At 36.1% G+C, this 21,401-nt stretch overlaps 1 protein-coding gene across 5 annotated transcripts in view; it reads right to left on the reverse strand.

The window, feature by feature from the left end:
• The window catches only part of CDK14 (cyclin dependent kinase 14), a 555,862-nt gene that overhangs the window by 294,862 nt on the left and 239,599 nt on the right, over positions 1-21,401 (reverse strand). For all 5 annotated transcript variants that reach the window (XM_031454861.2, XM_031454862.2, XM_010978019.3 and 2 more), the window contains one exon: positions 20,441-20,520. In XM_031454861.2, coding sequence (XP_031310721.1) covers positions 20,441-20,520 — 80 coding nt within the window. The remainder of the gene's footprint in view (positions 1-20,440; positions 20,521-21,401) is intronic.

Genomic DNA, 21,401 nt, shown 5'->3' on the forward strand with positions numbered 1-21,401 from the left:
AGAAAGAGGCAAGTCAATCCTAATAACCTCATCTCAAAATTGTCCTTCATAATGAATCTTTTGTGAAAAGCCTTTAGTTGTAATTCAAACTCACCCTGCCACTTTTAGGACAAGACATTTATACATAATACAAATAAATGTCAGAAGATACCTCAAATATCTGAACTCTAAAAGGACACTACTTCTTTACCTTCCCTTACTAAGTATGATTCATGGTCACTGTTTGGTCAGGAAATTATTCAACAACCAGATGAGTATCTCAGGCAGACATAGCTGGAAACTCAGTCAGCATAACTGTCATGAGTAAGACTTTAGTGTTACAGCCAGACACAGACAGAGGTATGAAAGATACAGTGTATTACATCAAAATAGCTTTAAGAGTTCTGAGCTAACCAGACAAGAAAAATATGAAAAGAGTATAAAATTCCATGAGAAGAAGAGATTAGCTGAAAAAAGTTAAGTGTCTCTGGTTTGGAAGATTGCAGATTCAAATGAGATAAGAGGATTACTTAAGAGTAAAGACCTGAAATCCTCCAGCTATAATCCTGACTATACAAAATGGTGCACACATCTTTCAGCAGCAGAATACCTGTGACATCTGTGGAAGCCCACCACCAGGTCGCAGAGCTCTGGCTGGTAAGTTACCTAACTCACTTTTTATCATGAGCCTACTCTTCCTAGAATGACAACTCTAAATCACTCTGGGTGACAAGAACTCCAAGACTGTTTAGTTTTCAATAGAGACGTAATGATCAAATCACACCCACAGTATTAAAACCTCTGATGTTAAGTTTAGGAATCAATGTGTAATCATTTAGACAAGGTTCAAAATTTAGTTTATAAAATGTTTACTACATTGAAGACAGTTTGATATATTAACACACTATACTTGTCATTTCAACTTAATTTATTTTAAATTTGTGATTTTAAATTGAAAGGTGTAAGAGACTTTTACTAGGTTCTCACTAGCATTGGAATTCTTAAGATGAACTTTATATTTATAAATTTTGTTTTTAATAGGTTTACAAGAATAGTTTAAGTACTTGGAGATGTTCTGCTTGTTAGATCAAGGCATTTGAATGCTTTAAAAGAACGAAATATATTAAATTTATAAATGCAGTTTTAAAGTGTTTATGGAAATTTAATTAACTAGACTTGTAATTGGGGCTAGTTAAAGCTGTTTATTAGTACTCCTCTTGATTGTTTTGAACTGTAACCAAACAGGAAAACATCCTTCTGGCTTCTCCCTGCAATCCACTTACCCACTGGCAGGAGACAGGCTGGAGTTTGCAAACTTTGCTGGACCTATACTTTAAACTGACTGGTTAATCTTACCCTCTCCCAGTCTCCCACCCTCATAAGAATGGTACGTTTACCTTGACCCTCATCTATATATCTATATATATACTCACTGTCTACTTGCTCTTTCTGGGTAAAAAGAAATTAAGTATCCAAAGGAGCTGAAAACATATGTCTGCACAAAATACTACACAAGAATGTTTATAATAGCTTTATTCGTAGTTGCCAGAAGTTGGAAGTAAGATGTCCTTCAGCAGGTGAATGGATAACTAAACTGTGATATACAAGCAATGGAATATTATTTAGCACTAAAAAGAAATGAGCTATAAAGCCCTAAAAAGGCATGGAGGAACCTTAAATGCATATTACTAAATGAAGGAATCCAATCTGAAAATGCTACATATGCTATAGTTCCAACGATATGACGTTCTAGAAAAAGCAAAACTATAGAGACAGTAAAAGATCAGCTGCTGTCAAGGGACGGATGGGAGTCAAGGTTGTGGAGGGTTTATAGGTGGAGCACAGGGGATTTTTAAGGCAGTGAAACTATTCTGTAGGAGACTATAATGGTGGGTACATGTTATTATGCATTGGTCAAAACCCAGAAACCTGTACAACATAAGAGTGAAGCCTAATGTAAGCTATAGACTTTAGTTAATAATAATATCCATTCATCAGTTGTAACAAATTTCATGCCAGAGCAGAAAGGTGTACAGGAACTGTATTTTCTGCTCAATTTTTCTGTAGGCCTAAAACTATTCTAAAAAAACAAAGTATATTAATTAAAAACACATACATATGCAACTGAGTATTCAAGTTTAGAGAAAAAGAAAATTTTTAAATGAAAATTTTAAAAATTAGAAATTAAGCTTTTTAAAACAAAAAACAAAAAAAAAAACCTTCCCCAACCTTGCCTTCCTACTAGAACTGGCATCTCCACAGAGATGGCCAACAGCACCAGTGATAATGAGCTTGGGAAAAAGGAAATGACAAAATCAATCCTTCATTCAAGTATTCAGTCAAGTGAGTGGACAATGGCCTACAAAGCTTTCTGGTTGCTAAATTACAGCATTTAAGAACGTCCCTCTAAGTTATTAGAGGTTGAGCTCAGACATTTACATATAATTCACTCTAACAGCTGGAATTAATTGGCATCCTTGCCCAATTTCTCTGGAAGGAATTCTTCTAAGATAGCTATAACTGCAAAAACAATTTCTTGAAATTTCTATCCAGATGACTAATCGAGTCTTTAATTTAAAAATAAAACTGCTAGGAGCTTTGACTAACAGAAGCATAACTACCACACCGTGTGTGGTCATTTTGATGTAAATCTATTCTTGAAGGATTCTTTCCAAAACATGAGTAATAAAAATTTTAAACAATGATAAATACATTTATGATATAGAAATATTGTCAAACAGTTCATTAAAAATAATTCACATTTATTTCCCAAGTCCCTAATATTAAAGTTCATACTATGTGAAAAATTCTGTTAGAAAGAACTATATTTGCTATAATTTGCATATCAAGCTATCTTTAAAAAAAAGTTATTCCAAACTTTTTTGATCTGAAAAATAATCATTTCCTAGTTATCAGCTTGTACACACATGCATCCATTACTTACACCACAGCAAGAAAGGCAAGGGCAATACCATACTTACAAACACAGTAAGTATGAAGTAAATGTTTTCTACCTCTGAAGAATTCCCTCAAAGAGTACTTGAATTTAATCTTTAGAAATAATTATATGGTTTTAGTGACTTTCATAAGGCATTTTACTTAAAGAGATGATTTGCAAATGACTAAAATGTTGCCATTATCTCTCATTTATACCAAAATTTTCCTGGAGACCCCTAGGGACTCTTTCCAACTCTCAATTGCTAAACTGGAGGCATCCTCCCTCCGTTAAATTAGCAAGCTCTGGCCCAAATCAAATGCTCAGTCAGCATATAAGCACAACCACAGACTCATAGATGGCTATATTTCAGTCTGTGACTCAGGGTACAAAGTACAGAACGACAGTCCCTATCTCCCGGCTATACTGTGAAATAAAAGTCACTTTACTTAAGTACATAAACTTTAGTTATGTACATAATCCTATTCTTTATGAATAGGCCTCAAGTGATTCAGATGTTAATTTGGCCATGAATTGTGAACTGAAGCCAAAATTTCAGCAGCATAGGCTGTACAACCGAAGGTAACCTTTCATGACTTCCTGAGGAGAATTTAATTGCTTGTTTGAGCCAAGAAGCGCATAAACTATAAATCCACCAAAACAACTTAATCAGCAAATATTTGAAATATTGCCAGCAAAGGGCAGTTCAGTCCTTGAGGCCATCTGACGCAAAGCTATTTAATTGTCTATTTTTACTACTATTTTAAATTACTAGTAGTAGTACTAGTATATCATCACCATAGTTATTATTATCATCACTATGCGTATTACTTACACTATTAACAAAAATAACTTATTTTGTAGCACCTGACAATTGATTGCCCAAGAGATGTTCACCATGTACCTATAGAGCAAAATGGCAAAGTACATTATTTCTCAGCCCTGTTTAAAAACACGTTAAAGAAACTGAAGTTCTGCTTTGCTGAGTAACTTGTCCATGACTGTGTAGCAGCAAGCAAGTGGCAAGGGCTTGAAGACAGTTCTCATCCCACATCCATATTCTTTCTGTGAAACCCTGCTACCTTTTATTAGCGACTGTTCCACTGGGCTTTGAGAAAACTGAGGTAGAATTATTGATCCCCAGCTGACTCACAGCTCTCCTGAGAGCAACTGTTTCCAAAACTATTTCAGTAGTATCCCCTACAAAGGCCGTGTTCACCCTTCCAATGAGGCAGAGGGCGACAAGGGCTTTGGCCACCCCCCCCCACCCCTCGCTAACTGTGTGGCTCTGGGCAGGCTGCATCCCTCTTCCTGAAGCTTTGTTTTTTTTCTCCTGTAAAATGGAGGGTATGCCAAGAGCTATACCTCACAGGGTAGTTGTGTGGTTTAGATGAGATAACACACATACAGCTGGCAGACAAGTGCCCACCTCAGAGTCCATTCAGAATCAATGTCATCTGTTGTCATTATGATTAATTTTTCAACACTCAGCTCTAGGCACACCTACTTCTGTTAACATGTGCCTTCTCTGATAGACCACATCCCACAGGAATCATTTACTTTGGCTTCCCTTTGAATTTATGTATGTAGTGTTTTATACTACTTGCTAATACATGGCCATAAAATTGTTTGGTTCTTTTTAGTTGCTTAGTTTAAGTTTTTGTAGTTGTTGTTTTGTTGCTTAGTTTTGTTTTTTTTTTTTTTTTTAAGTCTTGCTGGAGTCTTATATAGAAAAGGAATATAGGCGTCTTTTGAATCCCCAGGGCCTAGAAATGCTTGGTAAATGGCAGGTGTTCGATGTCTGCTGAAGCTATTGGGGACTCAACCCTTTAACTACCAGAGGTCTTCGTCTGATCCCTAGGAGATTATGTCAAAAGAGGTTCTCAGGGTCAGTTCACTAGGGCATCTCTCTTTCATCTCATCCAGTTGCGGAGTTAGTTCTTTCACAAACTTTTGTGTTACTCTTTGAAGAGGGAGGACTGCTTCCTTCTATTTATTTTTATTTCTCAAATAGATAGGGAGTACTTATTATGTGATACCTGTACTGAAGTCTGTGCACTCAGATAACAGTCTGGAAATGTGTGTCCTCTTGGTTCCAGTCCCATGTCATCACAACAGGAACAATCACAGACTTTAGTTGAGCACCTACTAGACCTAGAGCTTTACAATCGTTATGTTTCATCCTCACAGGAATCTTACACATTAAGAGAGCATTGTTACCACCCTTTCAGTGAAAAGTTAAACAATCTGCCCAAGTTCCTATACTTACTAAGTGCCAGAACCCAGACTGGAGATTAGGTTTGGCTGATCCAAACCTACTCTTTCTCACCATGGCTTGCTACCCACACTTCTCCTGTTTCTGCATTTCCAATCTGATTACGTTAATTTACACCATCTAAGTAAAAGTGACAAGTCCAACAGGGTCTCTCTCTTCTCTGTTGCTGAAAGCCTTTGCACCATGAAAAAGTACATCCAAGTTGAAGGATGTAGTCAAAGAGAAAAAGTGGTAATTGTTCCTCTACTGTGGACCTTCCCTTCCTAGATATGTTGAAGTATTCAATGAGAGACTTTTCAAAACAGATTAATCATTGCTCTACCTGGAATACCTCAAGAAAATCATGATCAATTGTTCACTAAATCTTTCTGAAGATAAAATAAAAGTAAAAGATATTTCCTATCTGATAACTAGGCTCTATTGGAAGACAAACTCTAGACTTTGAACATGAGTTTTTCATTATTATGCATAATAGTGTCCAGTAGCAGATGGATGGATTTAATGACCTCTCAGTCTTCCCCAGAGCCACCATGACAAGGGTAAGCACTTGGTGGGGGTGGGGGGCACAACTTGCTCAGGGCCAGGCACTTGGGGAAACAGAAAGGCAGATTCTAAGGTGGTGGTTACAGAGCAAAGGAGAGCCATCCAGGAGATGAAATCAGAGAGCCATGAAATGAATCACATCAGGGGCCTCTTGGAAAAGCTAAGGGTGTTTAAAGGTCTGGCCCTCTGCCTCGACTGTGACAGTTCTGAAGGCCCATTCCAGCTCTGGAGCACTCTGTAAGATCAGCTGCAAAGCCACGGCAAACGAACTTCTCCCTGCCCAATCTGCCCTTTCTGCCCTCCCCACTTCCTTGCAGGTGCATCTGCTGAGGTACTCCCCACAAACCTGCATGCAATCTTGCCTCTAAGTCTGTTCTTAGGGACCCGACCTAAGATTGCGTACAGAGGATGAATCCAGCAGCAGAACGTAGAAGAAATAGAAAGGATGGACCCATCAATAAGAAGGATTATAAAAGGAAGCTATTTCAAGGAACTTCACCACTTTGTATCTGGATAGGAAAACAACAATGAAGATGAAAAGGAGGGGATAAAACTGGAAGTCAGTTTGATGGAAACTCAACAACCATGAAGACAGATTACTTATGAGGAGAGAGAGAGGTCTAACATAACATGACCCCAGCACAGATAACCTGATTTCTTTCAGTAAATAAAAATAATGTTATCCCTGAAAACAATGGCATCATTGGTCCCAGGGCATCCAAAATAGTTTGCTGGATTGTGTTGAGTTGGAGAGAGCAGCAAGCAGTACATTCAACAAGAGTTATACTAGGTGGTCTGAATTCGGGGGCATAAAATAGTTAAGGCTAGAGATGTGGATTTGGGAAATCAGCACAGAGAGGTGATGGCTGGTACCACAAGGATCATCACCTCCCATGAGGAAGTGAGGAGGGTCAACTCCTTGGATTTGCAGGATGCCCTCAGGAAGCATAAAAAGAAGGCTTCCACAGAGAAGAGAAGGGTCTTCAAGATGCCCACTATAACAAATAAAAATATAATGTAGGATGCCCAGATAAATGCTGCAAGTAAAAGACATACAGTTCTTCAGTTATAGCAGCAAACAGTGTCAAGTTATAAAATGGTGTTAAAGGTGACCAAAAGTTTAAAAAGGTCATAAGTTTTTGCTAAGTGGAAGTCACTGGTCACCTTTAAGGGAAAAATTTTAGTTTTTATTTTAAAAATTATATAAAAGATTGATTCCTGTGTTGGAATGATCATGTATCCTTTTTTAACTATTTGGCTTCTGATTAAATTATTCTTTTATCAAAATTGTTTCAAAGAGGGGAATTTCAATGCTTCTCAAGAGATAGGGCAATTAGTTGGTTGGGGAGGGTACAGCTTAAGTGGTAGCGCACATGCTTAGCATGCACAAGGTCCTGGGTTCATTCCCTAGTACCCTAGTACCTTCTCTAAAAATAAATAATAAACCTAATTACCCCCCAAAGAAAAACAAAAAAATTAATTTAAAAAAATTTTTTAAAGAGATATGGCAATTATTCAGCATTAGAAATTCTCTTCTAACTGGGAGAAGGTTAACATTCCTTAAAAATCTAGATGCTCTCAAAAGACTGGTTTTCTACTTTAACACATGCATTTTAAATGACCATTTATAATCTTAAAGAAACAGCTTCTCTGTATTCTCTAAAGGCTACAAATTGCTCAGTGATTCCATGAACTCTGGGGGCCCACAGCAATTAAAAAGAAGACAGTTTCCTACATGTTTATGTCTGAATTAAAAAAAAAATAATCACACTCAACCAGGGAAATGAAAAACACGAAAACTGCACTTTTTAAACATGAGTTATCTAAAATAAGCTTTTAATTTGCAGTGATGTGTCGATGTGTCATGTGCACGTATACAGAAAGGCTGTATCATGGAAATATTAGCACTGAAGAAAGCTTGCTAGATATCCTCTGGGTCACATATGCATAACAAATCATTTCAGTTACTTCCTTGTAAACAAAGAAAAATAAACATTCTTCATAAGAAAAGTGTATAGGTTTGAAAATCTCAGCTCTTGCCTGTCATCTCAAATTTGTTTTTGCATTATTCTTCTATTTGTGAAATATAAAAGGCCATGTACTGCCCTCCGATGACACATAAAGCTTCCACTAACAACTCCATGCAAAGACCAAGGCAATATATTACCATACTTAAGGATTTGCCTAGATGCTTTATGAAGCCCAAAAGCAATACACAGGTTTACCAAATCACTGAAATATTATACCCATATATTTCTCTGGTCATATGTTTGCTCCAAGTACACTAGTATATATAATAACATGGCAACAAGTGAAGAGTTTGGGTAACAAATTACATACATACATACATACACACACACACACACACACACACACACACACACACACACACACACAAAATATACTGGCTATTTGTTCTTTGTGGGTTTTAAGATTTTGCTTTACTCAGAACATTATAGATTGATGAAGGTTTTACTTAAAGAAGTAAGGCAGGAACTTCCTGTTAAACACTGAAGATTTAGTATCAGTAATTTTTCCATCTCACGTTTAAAAATTAAAGTTGACAGAAAATATTCCTCACAAACCAAGTTTACTATCATTCATTTGCTCAAAATATTTTTATGACTTTATTTTTAATGGTTCAGGAAAATCTTAAATTTGAATAGCAGAGGCTTGTTGGCCAAGTATTTTCAGTAATGTACTACTGAGGTAAAAATATCTGGAAATACAAGAAGTCACCTAGAAGTAGTTTTTCAAGCTGTAGCTAAGCTACAAGAGATCCACAATTCTGGAAACTTTCAAGCACGCATCTGAAAACAAAATTCTATGATAAGCAGCTGTGCTTTCATGTTTTTCCATTTTCAGTTTGATTTAGCTTCCCTGATAGAGCAACACTCGAAAAATATTTTCTTTTGCACTAATTATTCCACTACATGCATCATCAATAAATTCTGCAATATTAATCACCTTAAAATTAGCAGGATGTCTAGTATTTGGTTAATCTCTGTTTCCAACATTTTATTGGCTATGGATGAATCTCTGCCAGGCAAGTTTTAATTGTTTTCTAACACATTCATGATTCTGCTAAAGAGGATTGCATGTGTTGGGCTAAGAAAGGAAATTTGGAGCTGGAATTGGGGTACTCATCTGTGGCTTTGGGCCAATCAAATAGCAAATCACTGAAGAGTTAAGTCTTAATCTCTATGATCCTGCCTCTGGGAAGCAGTACATCCTAGTGCTAAGACCTGCATTGCAGAGTAAGATGGACCTGGTTTGAATCCATCTGGTAATCAACTCGGCAGGTTTATAATCTGCTGGTACGAATGGGAAGGTGGTGGGAATTACTGGTTCCCTATAACACCATCAACCAACTGTAATATTCCAAATGTATTAACATAACAGGGGCAGAGGGAAAGACCTACTCCAGATCCAAATCAACCCTGGGAGTCCCTGAGAAAGTAGGAATGTATAACTGCTTCCCACAGGCTTACAATCTTTTCAATACAATTAAAGGCACTTAGAAAGCAATGTAATAGATAGCTATTTATTAAATGCCTATTATGCATTAGGAATTTTAAAATTATTACCAAGGTCATCTTAAAAAAACAAATTCAACATATCTGCTGCTCATCATGGAAACGGCCTCCAATCTCCGGAAAAAAAAAAAAAAGGCCCTTACAGAAAATTAATCCTAGTCTCCTAGTCTTCACCAAGAAAATGTTATAATCATAAGTCTATGAAACCAAGTTGTCATCATTAAAACTGACCCCTGCTGCTGGTTCCTGCCCATACTAGCCCTAAGGACAGAAGGAAGAAGTGTCAGCTCATAGACGACAGAAACACTGCCAAGTTCTTGCTTATTATTTCCTTTAATTCTTTTTCTTGGGCCCTGTTCAAATTGTTAGAGCTTTTACAAAGTGCTATTATCAATACCATTCTTATGAGAATATTCAGAGACTTGACTGGGATGGCATGTGTCCAAAAAATATAAATGTCCTACACTAAAATTTCCTTTTAACGTTCTACTTCTTAACTTTTCCCACAATAAACTATGGTACATTTTCTCCACATATGGTATTAATTTGCTTTTTGAAGAATTAAAATAGGAATTATCTGATGGGTCTTTTGAAGAGTTCTACCACATTCCAAAATGTCAGAAGACAATGAGAAATAGAGAAAAACTGAAATGACATATCTTTTTGGCACTTCCCACCGAGATCAGTTACAATCTGTGGTGAGAGCTGCATTTTCAAGATGTGATTCACTGGCCAGATCTCTGACCATCTTCTCTACAATAATGACTCAACAGGACTTTCACTAAGGACTAACCCTTCTGGTCTCAGTAGTTCAACTACATACTGAACTCTATAGAACCCAGTTTGTTCTTTTGTAAAATGAAGAAACCAGATTATATATTCAATAAAATTCTTCCTAGCTCTAAATTCCTATGATTTGGTGATCTCTACTGGTATAAATGGCTATTACCTCAAGTTCAGCATGTGTAATCTCTATTTAATCCGTCTGACCATAACGCTGCTGCCACTTCTAGCTTCCTGTTTCTATAAATGGTTCTATAAACCTCTAACTCACTCTTGCTTAAGACACTCAAATCATTCTTAGCTCCTCACTAATACCCCTCAACTTGACACATTTTCCTCTTCAGTGTCTTGTTTTATCTCCTCTTTCTCAGGCTTCACACATTCTCTTAAAGATCTTGGGTTTTTTTTCCATCACCAATTATTCCAGATGCCCTGGTCAAATTAATGATCCAGGGTCAACAATGAAACTCATGTTACAGTAAAAAAATATTGGAGTAACAAAAACAATTTAAAAAACTAAGTCCTAGAAACTAAGGCTGTGCACAGAACAATACCTAAGTTATCTTTTTTAACAGACTATCAGTGAACACAAGCACAGATAGAGTTTTCATCAGAAAATATTTAGGAACAACCCACATACCCCACTATCAAGAGATTTAACTTCCTCTATGCCAGTCAAACTGGTGACGGCTTAGGGGGAGGGGGGAGAAAGTGATATTTCCTATCTCAGCCAGCTACCCTAGTGGGCATGCCTTTCTCTGTTCGTTTCTCCTTCTATGAATCCTACCTATCTGCTACAGTCTGAATATATCTTCTCCACCCCTGACAAATTCATGTGCTGTAATCCTAACCTTCCAAAGGTGATGGTATTAGTAGGTGGAGGCCTTTGGGCAGTGATTAAGTCATGAGGGTGTTGCCCTCATGAATGGGATTCATGCTCTTTTAGAGAGATTCCACAGAGCTCTCTAGCCAATTCCATCATATGAGGATACAAGGAGAAGTTTTTGACCTGGAAGAGAGCCTTCACCCAACCATCCTGCCACCCTGATCTTGGACTTCCAGCCTCCAGAACTATGAGCAGTAAGTTTCTGCTCTTAGTAAGCTACTCAGTCTCTGTGTTGTGTTATGGCAGCCCAAACCAACTACGTATGGTCCTATCATTTAAGCTCAGCCCAAGTCCCATCTCTTTCATATTCACATCAGAGAGCTCTTTCCCTCTTATTTCAAAAACTACACACCCCTTTTCACTACTGCTTAAATTCCATTAAAACACTAACTGGACTCTGGGTTGGGTCCATTCTGGTGGCAGCAGGGAAAGAGCTGGGACATGACTAGTCAATGCTGGCTTTATACCACAACCCTCAGAATACAAAGGCCCCAGAGGTTACCAATAGTTTACAACTGAACACAAATGACCACATCATAAAGTATAGCGTAGCAAGCGCTAAAAGATAAATGACTAAAGCAAACAACAACAACAACAAAATAAGCAAGCAAAAAAGAGCACAAAAGGAAAAATATTATTTCTGTGAAAGCCAAGAAGGTTTCAGGGAAGATACAGGACTTTAACAAGGCCTTAAAAGACAGTCAAAGCAGGGTTGGGGAAGGGATGGGAGGACTCAGGCCTGAGAAGAGCAAGTGACATCCCTTCCTCTGAGATGGAGCTTCTCTGCCTGCTTCTTCATTACGGAGTCACAGAAGTTCCACCTGCCAGTTGCCATTTACAATCAGCTTCCTGGCTGCATAAGTTATACAGTGATTTTTATTTTTTTTGCTTCTATTGAGTTACTTTATCTCACTGAACAAATAGTGTGTTGTGATTAAAGCTATTTGTCAAAAACTGACAGCAATGACATATGGCTTCAAAGGGTTCTTCAGCACAACCTTGTAGGATGTCTCTTTCCTTCTTCCCAGTGGTTAGGGCAGGTCAATCCAGCACACAGAGGCCGCCCATACTCCTCCTGCTCTGCCTTCCTGGGATGACTGAAGACTCTAACATCACTGATGTCAACATTGTTAAGTAAAAGTCTTATTTTCTGACAAGTATGTAGGAATGAATCCCTTTTTAAAGTTCTGATGTAAAATGTGGTCCATTTTTTATTATGACAGGACAGGCTGGGAAACACGAACAAGAGACCCTCAAAATCTTCCTTCTGACTGTCTGACTACATCACTCAGATGCCACCTCTTTCATCATCTATGTAAAGGCTCTTTGACTTACCAACAGTTTCCCTCTCACTATTTCCCCTCTATAGACATTTGTTATTAGGTCTTATAATTCAATTGATAACATTTTATCCTTCTCCACTAATAAATTTTAAGATCCTTGAGAATAGGAGGTATCAATTTATATATTTAACAAAAAGTTTTATTTCTGTTAATAAAATTAACACAGTTTAGAGAAGTTGGAATAAATAGGAATAAAGATTTTCTAGATTTAACAATTAAATAACTTACTAGTAATTAATAAAGATTTAACAATCACCAGTGTTAACATATTAATTATCTGCTATTTTTAGGTAAACATATAAATATACATTTCAATAGAATTAGGAAAATCTCTTATTGAGTTATAAACCATAAAATATATCCACTGTAAGTATAAAGTTCAATGATTTTTAGTAAATCTATAGAGTTCTACAGCCATTACTGTATCTCAGGTTTGTCTAACCATAAACACAATCCAGCAGTGGAGTAATTTTATCTCACCAGAGAGTGGGGACACTTTGCAGTCAATCCCCTATTCCAATCCCAGCCCCAGGCAACCACTGATCTGCTCTGTCTTTACAGATTTGCCTTTTGTGGGGATTTTATGTATATACAACCAGGCTTATATAACTAAACATAAATGTTTTGAGGTTCAAAGATGTTGAAGCATGTTATCAGTAGATAGCTCCTTTTTATTGCTGTATGAATATTTGACGTTATGTTTAACAGTTCAACAGTTAATGGGCATTTAGATTGTTTCCTGATTTCGGCTATTCTGCAGAATAACGTTAGGAACATTCATGCATGTATCTCTGTGTAGAAGTATGTTTTCCTTTCTCCTGGGTAGATTTCCAGGAGTGAAAATGTGGGGTCATATGGTAATTTAATATTCAACTTTTATAAAGCTGTCAAAATGTTTTCCAAAGTGGCTATACTGTTTGATATTTCCACCAGCAATGTAAGAGGGTTCTAGTTACTCCACATTCTTGCCTATACTTGGTATTGTTGGTCTTTTTGATAGGCACTGGGTTGGGTGTACAGTCATATCTCACTGCAGTTTTAATTTTCATTTTCTCTATGACTAACTCTCAGGATCATTTCATGGGCTAATTAGCCACTGGTATATCTTCTTTGGTGAAATATCTATTCAAATTGTCCACTTAAAAATTGGGGAGAGTCTTCTAATTATTGAGTTTTGTACCTCTTTATATATTTTATATATTTTGGATATAAATCTTTTATCAGATATATTTTTTGGAAATATTTTCTCCCAATTTGTGGCTGATATGAAAATGTCTTTAGCTTTCATTTTTGAAGGATAGTTTCACTGGATATGGAATTTTTGGTTGACAGACTCTTTTGTTTTGTTTTTGACATTTTAACTATGTCATTACAGTGCCTTCTTGCCTTCACTGGTTTGGATGAGAGGTTAGATCTTAAACTTTTTTTTTTTCCTCCTGCATATAAGAGTTGCTTCACTCCTACTACTTTCAAGATTTTTCTCTTTGTCTTTCAACAGTTGGACAATGATGGGTCTAGGTCTGGGTTTCTATGTTTCTCCTAACTGTGGTTCATTTAACTCCCTGGGTTAATAGGTTAATCATATTTTTCATTAATGTTAGTAAGTTTTTGGCAATTATTTCTTCAAATACGTTTTTGCCCCTTTCTCTGTCCTCTCTTTGTGATACTGCCAAATTCCTTTCCAATATACATGATCTATTTTTTTAATGAATATTAAAAAGTCTCCTTGTTTCTTATCATCCTTGAATGTTCCTTCAACATTCAGGAAATTTACCTTAATCTAGAACTCAAAGATAAGTGACACCAAATCCTGTCAGTGGTCAAGACACTGGTCATGAATTAATTATTTTTCATGGTTGGTTATCTTTCAACTATTTCTACACAGCTTAGGCGGCAAAACAATGTAACAGCTCCTCAAATATTGAAAAGTAGAAAACTTTTTTTAATTAAAAAACTGAGAAGTAACAACGGTATTTTTATAAAGCAAATTGTAGTAGCTATGATAATTACCATCATGACAAGCAGTTGATATGTAGATTATAGATTCGCATCCCTTTTTTAAATTGGACAAGAGATTTTGAAGGGAGATAAGTATCATCTTTGAAACAAACTCTTCAGTTAAAAGACCCCACTTAAAATCCTAACTTAGCTGTTTCCTGGTAAATTGTGTGAGACAGGATAAATTATTTATCTCTAGGCCTCAATTACCTCATCTGTAATAGGAGATACTGATATCTATATATAACACAGGATTTTGTGGGAGTTAAAAGAGGTATCATTTTTAAAAGGTTAGCAAGATAGGTACCAAAAAATTCTATAAAGATTTTTAGTCAGTTATAAATGCCTTCAGATTAGAACTAGTTTCATAGTCCTCCTACAAATGTTTTAAATATAAATGTATCAGAGCTCAATTTACAATTCCAATAAAATATTTGTATTTCCTAATATAAGTATAAAACTATTTTTCCAAATAAAATAGGGGAAAATGTAATATAAAAATTTTTTTATAAATTTAAAGCAGACAAGAAATAATTAATTTCATTAAAAAACATTATCCTTGAAAATAAAAGGCAAAATTACATGATTTTCTTAGTTTTTAAAGTCACATGATCTAACAGCTTGCAAATTTTTGTTGATATCAATTGGCAGACACCCATCAAATTACTCAGACTTAGAAAAAAATAATAATTTTGGCAATTTACATAAGCTTACTAGAATCAGTCTAGACTCATAGATTTTTATCTTCCATTTAAAAAGTTTTGTCTGTCAATTGTCAAATGCTCTGAAGCAATTCATGTTAATTTTTTTCAGTGACAGACAGAAAGGGTTATTATTAGAGGGTTTAAAAGAAATATTCTAAACACAATAAATGTGTATCACATTATAGCACATGTGGATGAATAATACTGATGTTACAAATATAGATCCTTTATCCAGGTTAAGATTCACGCTGGTACTATTATTTTAATCACGAAGCTCTAAGATCACATAGTCCAACCCCTCTCACTTCAAAGATGAAGAAACTAAAGACAAAATAAGTTAAGTGACTTTCTCATGATCACATAGCTAGCTGCATAGTCTTCATCAAGACAGAATTTTCTGACTTGCAGCATGATGCTTTCCCAGCTTCACCTCTCTGCCCCCTTAGCAGCCTGAAAGACTATACATAATTTTGATCATATAGGTTTCTGTCTTGATGGTAATCCAGTATAATAGAATAAAAAGTAAGGATTTGGAATGTATTCACTCACTGATTCAACATGTATCGAATAGCTATCACGTGTCAGGCACTGTTCCGAGCACTGGGTATTAGACCCAAGCTGAACTCCGTATCTGCCACATAAATTAATTGCGTGATTTGAGACAAAAATCTCTTAAGGTCCCAGCTTCAAAATTACTCACATGAAGATGGTAATATCAACCTTTCTCACAATGTTGAAACATTAAATGAGATCATATACTTGGAAGTGCCAACAAGTAAGGTCCCCAATTTATGTACAATTGACCTATTACCTAAATTGCACACCATCTAAACAATTATCACATGAATGTCAGATCTCAAACTTAACACGTTGAGATTGAACTTATTATCCTTCCTTTCCTATAATCGCCCCATCTCATAGTCCCTTTCCTATTATTGGGTCCACTATCTACCCAATTACTCAAGCCAAAATCCTGGAAGTCATTCTGAATACCTCCATCTTCATCAGGCTCCATGCCCAGCCAAACAACCAAACCCATCAGGTATCCCTCTGAAGAAAACTCACTCCGATTACCCTACAATGAAACCTACCAACTAACATTCCCTACCCAAGCACCCAGAACTCCAACTCAGGGTATTTAGTGTCTCACTCTTAAATATGAGTTGATAATGAAGATCTCCAGGCAGCTAAAGGTTGCTTCCAATAAGAAAGAGAACAAAACAGACAAGCAAAATAAAAAAAGAAAAGAAAAAAGAAACAAGACAATACCGAAGAAAACTGAAAGGAATTATATAACTTAACTCTCAAAGAGCTGGGATGATAACTCTTTTTTGATCTTCTTTTTAGAGTTTTCCTTGCATTTTCCATCCAAATCTTCTCTTGAATGTTTAATTCTTGTTAATGATTTTTTATATGTAAGAAATTCATTATTTCTTGGTTGTTTTTATTTTATGACCTCATGGTTATATTTAATAAATACAGTAGCCGAACAATCCTGTAAGCTTAGTAGTATTTTCATCCTTCTTTTACAGATGAGGAAACTGAGCACAGAATGTTTAAGAGGCTTGCTCAAAATTACACATTTAGGCAGGAATGGAGGCCAATTCTGAATCCAGGCAGTTGGGCTTCCCAGTCCAGGCTCTTAACCACAACGTGAAACTGATCCTTGCTGGTCATTCACCCAATTTGTCAAAATCCACTGTAAGAGCTCAACATACATCCTAAGAACTACCAGCATGCACAAGAAACCCTTGGACAAGGTTAATGTCTAAAACCTGAAAATCTTGTATTAGACAGCTATATGGAAAAAAAACTCTGTGGTTAAAAAAAATCCAACAAAAACCAAGAGGTTATGACATAAGACGGATGTGATTAAGAAAATCAAGTAGCAGTCAAACAATGAAATTTTAACGGCTCAATTAAAATCAGCCTTGTTTTCTATCTCATAACTTCACACCAAATTTATAAAAACAGTATCAACAACAAATAATTTATAAATCAAACTTACTGTACTATTAAAAATATTTTAATTATATATGTGAATTATAATTATACAATTAAGTAACAACTAAAGGATCAAATTACTCATTTTACTAGCAGTTTTACTGATTCCAAATAAAAGAGGTTGTCCTTCCTTCTTAATCTCTTCTTGAATTTCTATCTGTTTCTGCCTCCCTGGGTACCTCAATTTTTATTAGAAATCTAAAATGTTTCCCTAGAATTCTAACAGAATGAATGATGGTTGGGGCGGGGGGAATCAACTGAGGAATAAACAAGCAAAAATGAAGATTCAATTTCTGAAAAAGGCTAAAGAGAGGAAGAGAGAAAAAAGCTGAATAAAGCACATGGGACTATTCAGACATGACAAAGGATATATTCAGATGATGAGTTCCATACTGTACAGTTGCCAGTCACAGGTTCTTTTTCTCCTACTTGCTTACTACTACTTTCTCCTTAGCTACACTGCTGAGCTGATTTTTCTGTTGCCCTCCTCTGTCCCAATGGATCCTGCCCTCTTTTCTTTGTTGAATAATGCGCTGTCAAGTTTATAAATAAGCTTTTCCTCTACATTCCACACCATCCAATCTATCTTTTTTGCTGACCTTAATTTTATGGCAGTAATGCAAACTTCTGCATGAAACAAAAATGCAGTATAAGTTCAAATTTTCTACTCAAAATCTCTCTCTCCTACTATAATGCTTAAGTGTGGGCTCTGCAGCATGACAGCTCAGGTTCGACTTTCAGTGCTACCAACACACTGGATATGACCTTGGGTGAGTGTTTTAACCTCTCTGTGCCTTTCTCCGCCTAAAAACAGAAATAACGAAAATGCACACCAGAGAGGGTTTCATGAGAATTTAGGAAGCCTAGGCCCCAGCTGTCAGTACACACTAAAACTGTCTAGCAATATTATTCCCATTATCCTTTTAAATTGTTCTCTGGTAGAGTACCTCAATTTCTCTTTAAGCACAACTCTGACCTAAGAAAATCATTAGCTATTCAAGAATCCACAAGAAGAGACAATTGGTTCCCTTGCTTTTATTCCTCATCTGGGGAAATTTTAGCCAAAAAAACCCCCAAAAAACAAGTTTAGGCATCTAGAATATAATATCACAGAGCAATATAACATACACATTTTGAAGTTGTTTAAAAGATGGGGTATCCTAAGGAATTTCTACTCCCTTTCAGACCTTTCCTAGACCTCCTGACTCTTTATCAGTACCATCAGAAACCATGAAGGTATTGTATAAGGATTTTAAATTAAAATAGAAAAGCCGGCCTTAGCATGGCTACTCAATTTCTCTATCCAATCAAAGACAGCATGAGTTTCATAGCACCTGAACCTGAATTAAGCCATTAAGCACTCGAGCTCTATGAGATAAAATTCAAAGTCCATTTTTGGACATAAATCTGGGTAAGATTAGGGTTGCTTACAAGTGTTTCTACTTTAGGTGAAAATTATGTGTTAAAAATCTAAATTCCCAGGTAAGCTAATAAGTGGTAAGCAGTCACTTGAAAACTACTTTACTACCCACAGTGCTTTCTTACTTTGAAATCTTCCTGCTGTTGACATTTTGTGAATGAGGAAATTGACCAAAACAGCAGAAAAGAGGCAAACTCAAATTAAAGCTCTTCCTTTCAATTGAACAAGCCATGCCACTCCCTTATTAATGTAAAAATGTAAAAGTGAACATATCCCAAGCATCTCCCGCCCTTGTCCTAAATATTTCAAGTTCTACCATTAGATACACAGAGGAGTTACTGTGCATGGATTTCTGGATTTAGTAACACCAAAAGAGACTGAGCAATAGTGATAGCTTTTGCTTCCACACATAAATAGCAGAAAAATAAGACTAAGAAAGGCAAGAATGAAAAGGCAAGAGAGGAACAATTAACCAAAACTGACCCAGACTTTAATTCTTCTTATTCTTATAGGGTCATTTACGTCCATTAAAAATCACTCAGAAGTCAGATTTTATTAGAAAAACCTTAAAATATTTTATTCAAAGGAAAATACAATGTCATTTTGTAAGCAGTTCCTCCATCAGGCATCAAGAATTCTTGCATCTGATGTCCAGAGCATTCAAAGCTCTGAGTTTAAAGACTCCTTGGGAAATCAAAATCACAATGCAGAGGTAAATGGTTCCTGAGAGATGGCACAAACCATCTCCTGTGTTCTGCAAATACAGTTACTCGGGCCCAATGCCTTTAGGTGGTGTTATGGACTGAATTGTGTCCCCCAATATTCATAGCCTAATCCCAGCATCTCAGGGGGTGACAGTATTTGAAAAAGAATTTTTTCAAAGGTAATCAAGTTAGAGTGAGGTCATTAAAGTGGGTCCTAATCCAACATGACTGGTGTCCTTATAGGAAAGGAAATTTGGACAAAGGCATAAAGGAAGATGATATGAAGACACAGGGAGAAGACAGCCATCTATAAGGCAAGAGAAGCTTTAAACAAATCCTTCTCTCGTGGCCTTCAGAAGGAGGGCCCTGACACCTTGACCTCAGAATTCTAACATCCAGAACCATGAGATGATATATTGCTGTTGTTTGAGCCTGAGGGACTACAGTCTGAGGGACTACATTATGACAGTTCTAATAAACTAGTACAGTGATGAAAAACAAAGTCAGGATCGAAACCCAGCTTTCCAGACTCTACCATAAGGCCTTCCATCTCACTACACTGTCCTACAACTTAACTCCCTGTTTACACTCAAAGTTCTCACCCATAAAAATCTTATACTTGTTCACTTTAAGGATCATGCTAAGTACATACTGTTTATGCTGACCTCTTGTGAGCTACACTCCCACATCACCAACAAGGCATTTTCTTATAGATGTCTCATGAACTCAGAATGTCTAAAACCCCAATCAACTACTCCACAAAGTTAGTATGGACACTTTTATAATCTAAGAACATCTATGTACAAGAGCTAAGTCCTGGGATAAGTCATCTATTCTAATGATGTTGATATGTAAAGAGCATCTATAAATCAGTAAGAAAAACCAACAGAAAATATATTAAAGGATAGGAACCAAGAAATCAAGAAAGAAGAAATATAAAAGACTAATAAGATAGCACTATCCCCCCATTTTTAAGCACTTTCCTTAAAAGTCATGAATGTAGAGTAATTCTAGATTAACAGGTGCCTTAGAAGTTCTGCAAACAAAATCAAACATATAAAACTCTTCAGTCAGTTATGATAGCCTCACCAACAATACACAGCAGTTTTTTTTTCTCACACTGGAGTATACAGCAGGATTGTTTTATTTTATTTCACATGACCTAATATGACTGTAAGAGGTACTGAGTTTTAAATTTCAGTTTACACATTACAACCAGAAATATAACTATATAATTTAGAAATACAGCATATTCAGAGGTGTATAATATTTAAATAGTAATGGGTATCATGCAAACACAAAAGCAAAGATAATGAGAAAAAATGCTTACCTTCCCTGATAGCTGTAAAAGGTGTACCTTCTTCTTCTTGAAGCCTGATCACCTTCAGGGCCACCAACTTCCCGTTTACTCTGGAGAAACAAAAGAAAAGATGAGAAACATATGGGTGAAAATATGTTCCCATTATGGTTCTAATTGTCTTTCTTACAATTTATGCTTTATGCTTTTTTGCATTGAAAATGTCAGTGACTCAATTATGCCATCACAACAAGATTAATTTCAGTAAGACTGGGAATACTATATCATCACCATAAATATTCACACTTTAAATATTCACACGTGCATAGTCCAAGATTTTAACTGAAGTTTTCTGTGATTCACTCTATGTTCCTTCCAAAATGAAACTAGTGCTTAACAAAAACACCATGTTTGATCAATTATTCACAGATTAATTAAAAATCAAGCCGTCAAAATAATGCTCTCCTTTTGTTTCTCCAATAGCTCCTTTGTTTCCTTTGGTGAAATATCTTCTTCTTCAGTCTTAAGTTGAGGTCATTCATCCCCACGGACAGAAGCTTAACGATCAGTCTTCTCTCTGTCCTCTTCTTTCTCTGTCTCTCTCTGTCTCTGTCTGTCTCCCTCTCTCTCAACACCACCCATTCCTTCCTTTTTCACTATTTTCTTTTAACTCAAGCCTCCTAAAATTACATTTGGTTTAATAGTGTTTTATAATGTAGTAAGTAACATCAAAATAAAAGTTATGAATATTTTACTATTACAAAATTACACAAGACCTTTACAAAGCAGATGGCTTTTCCAGACACAATCTAAATGTATATCGGCTCTACTTAAAAGTAAGATTGCACGAGGCAGATAACTTTTATCCAATAAAATAAAGACATGATTATTTATGTTGGTCTTCTAGTTGAATGCTCTATTTTCTAACTTTACAAGGCTTACCAGCATACTTTCTTAATTAAAATAGGTAAAACAAGCACACATTAAAAGTACA

The sequence above is a fragment of the Camelus dromedarius genome, chromosome 7 (assembly GCF_036321535.1).
Source record: "Camelus dromedarius isolate mCamDro1 chromosome 7, mCamDro1.pat, whole genome shotgun sequence".
In the NCBI taxonomy this organism is placed as follows: domain Eukaryota; kingdom Metazoa; phylum Chordata; class Mammalia; order Artiodactyla; family Camelidae; genus Camelus; species Camelus dromedarius.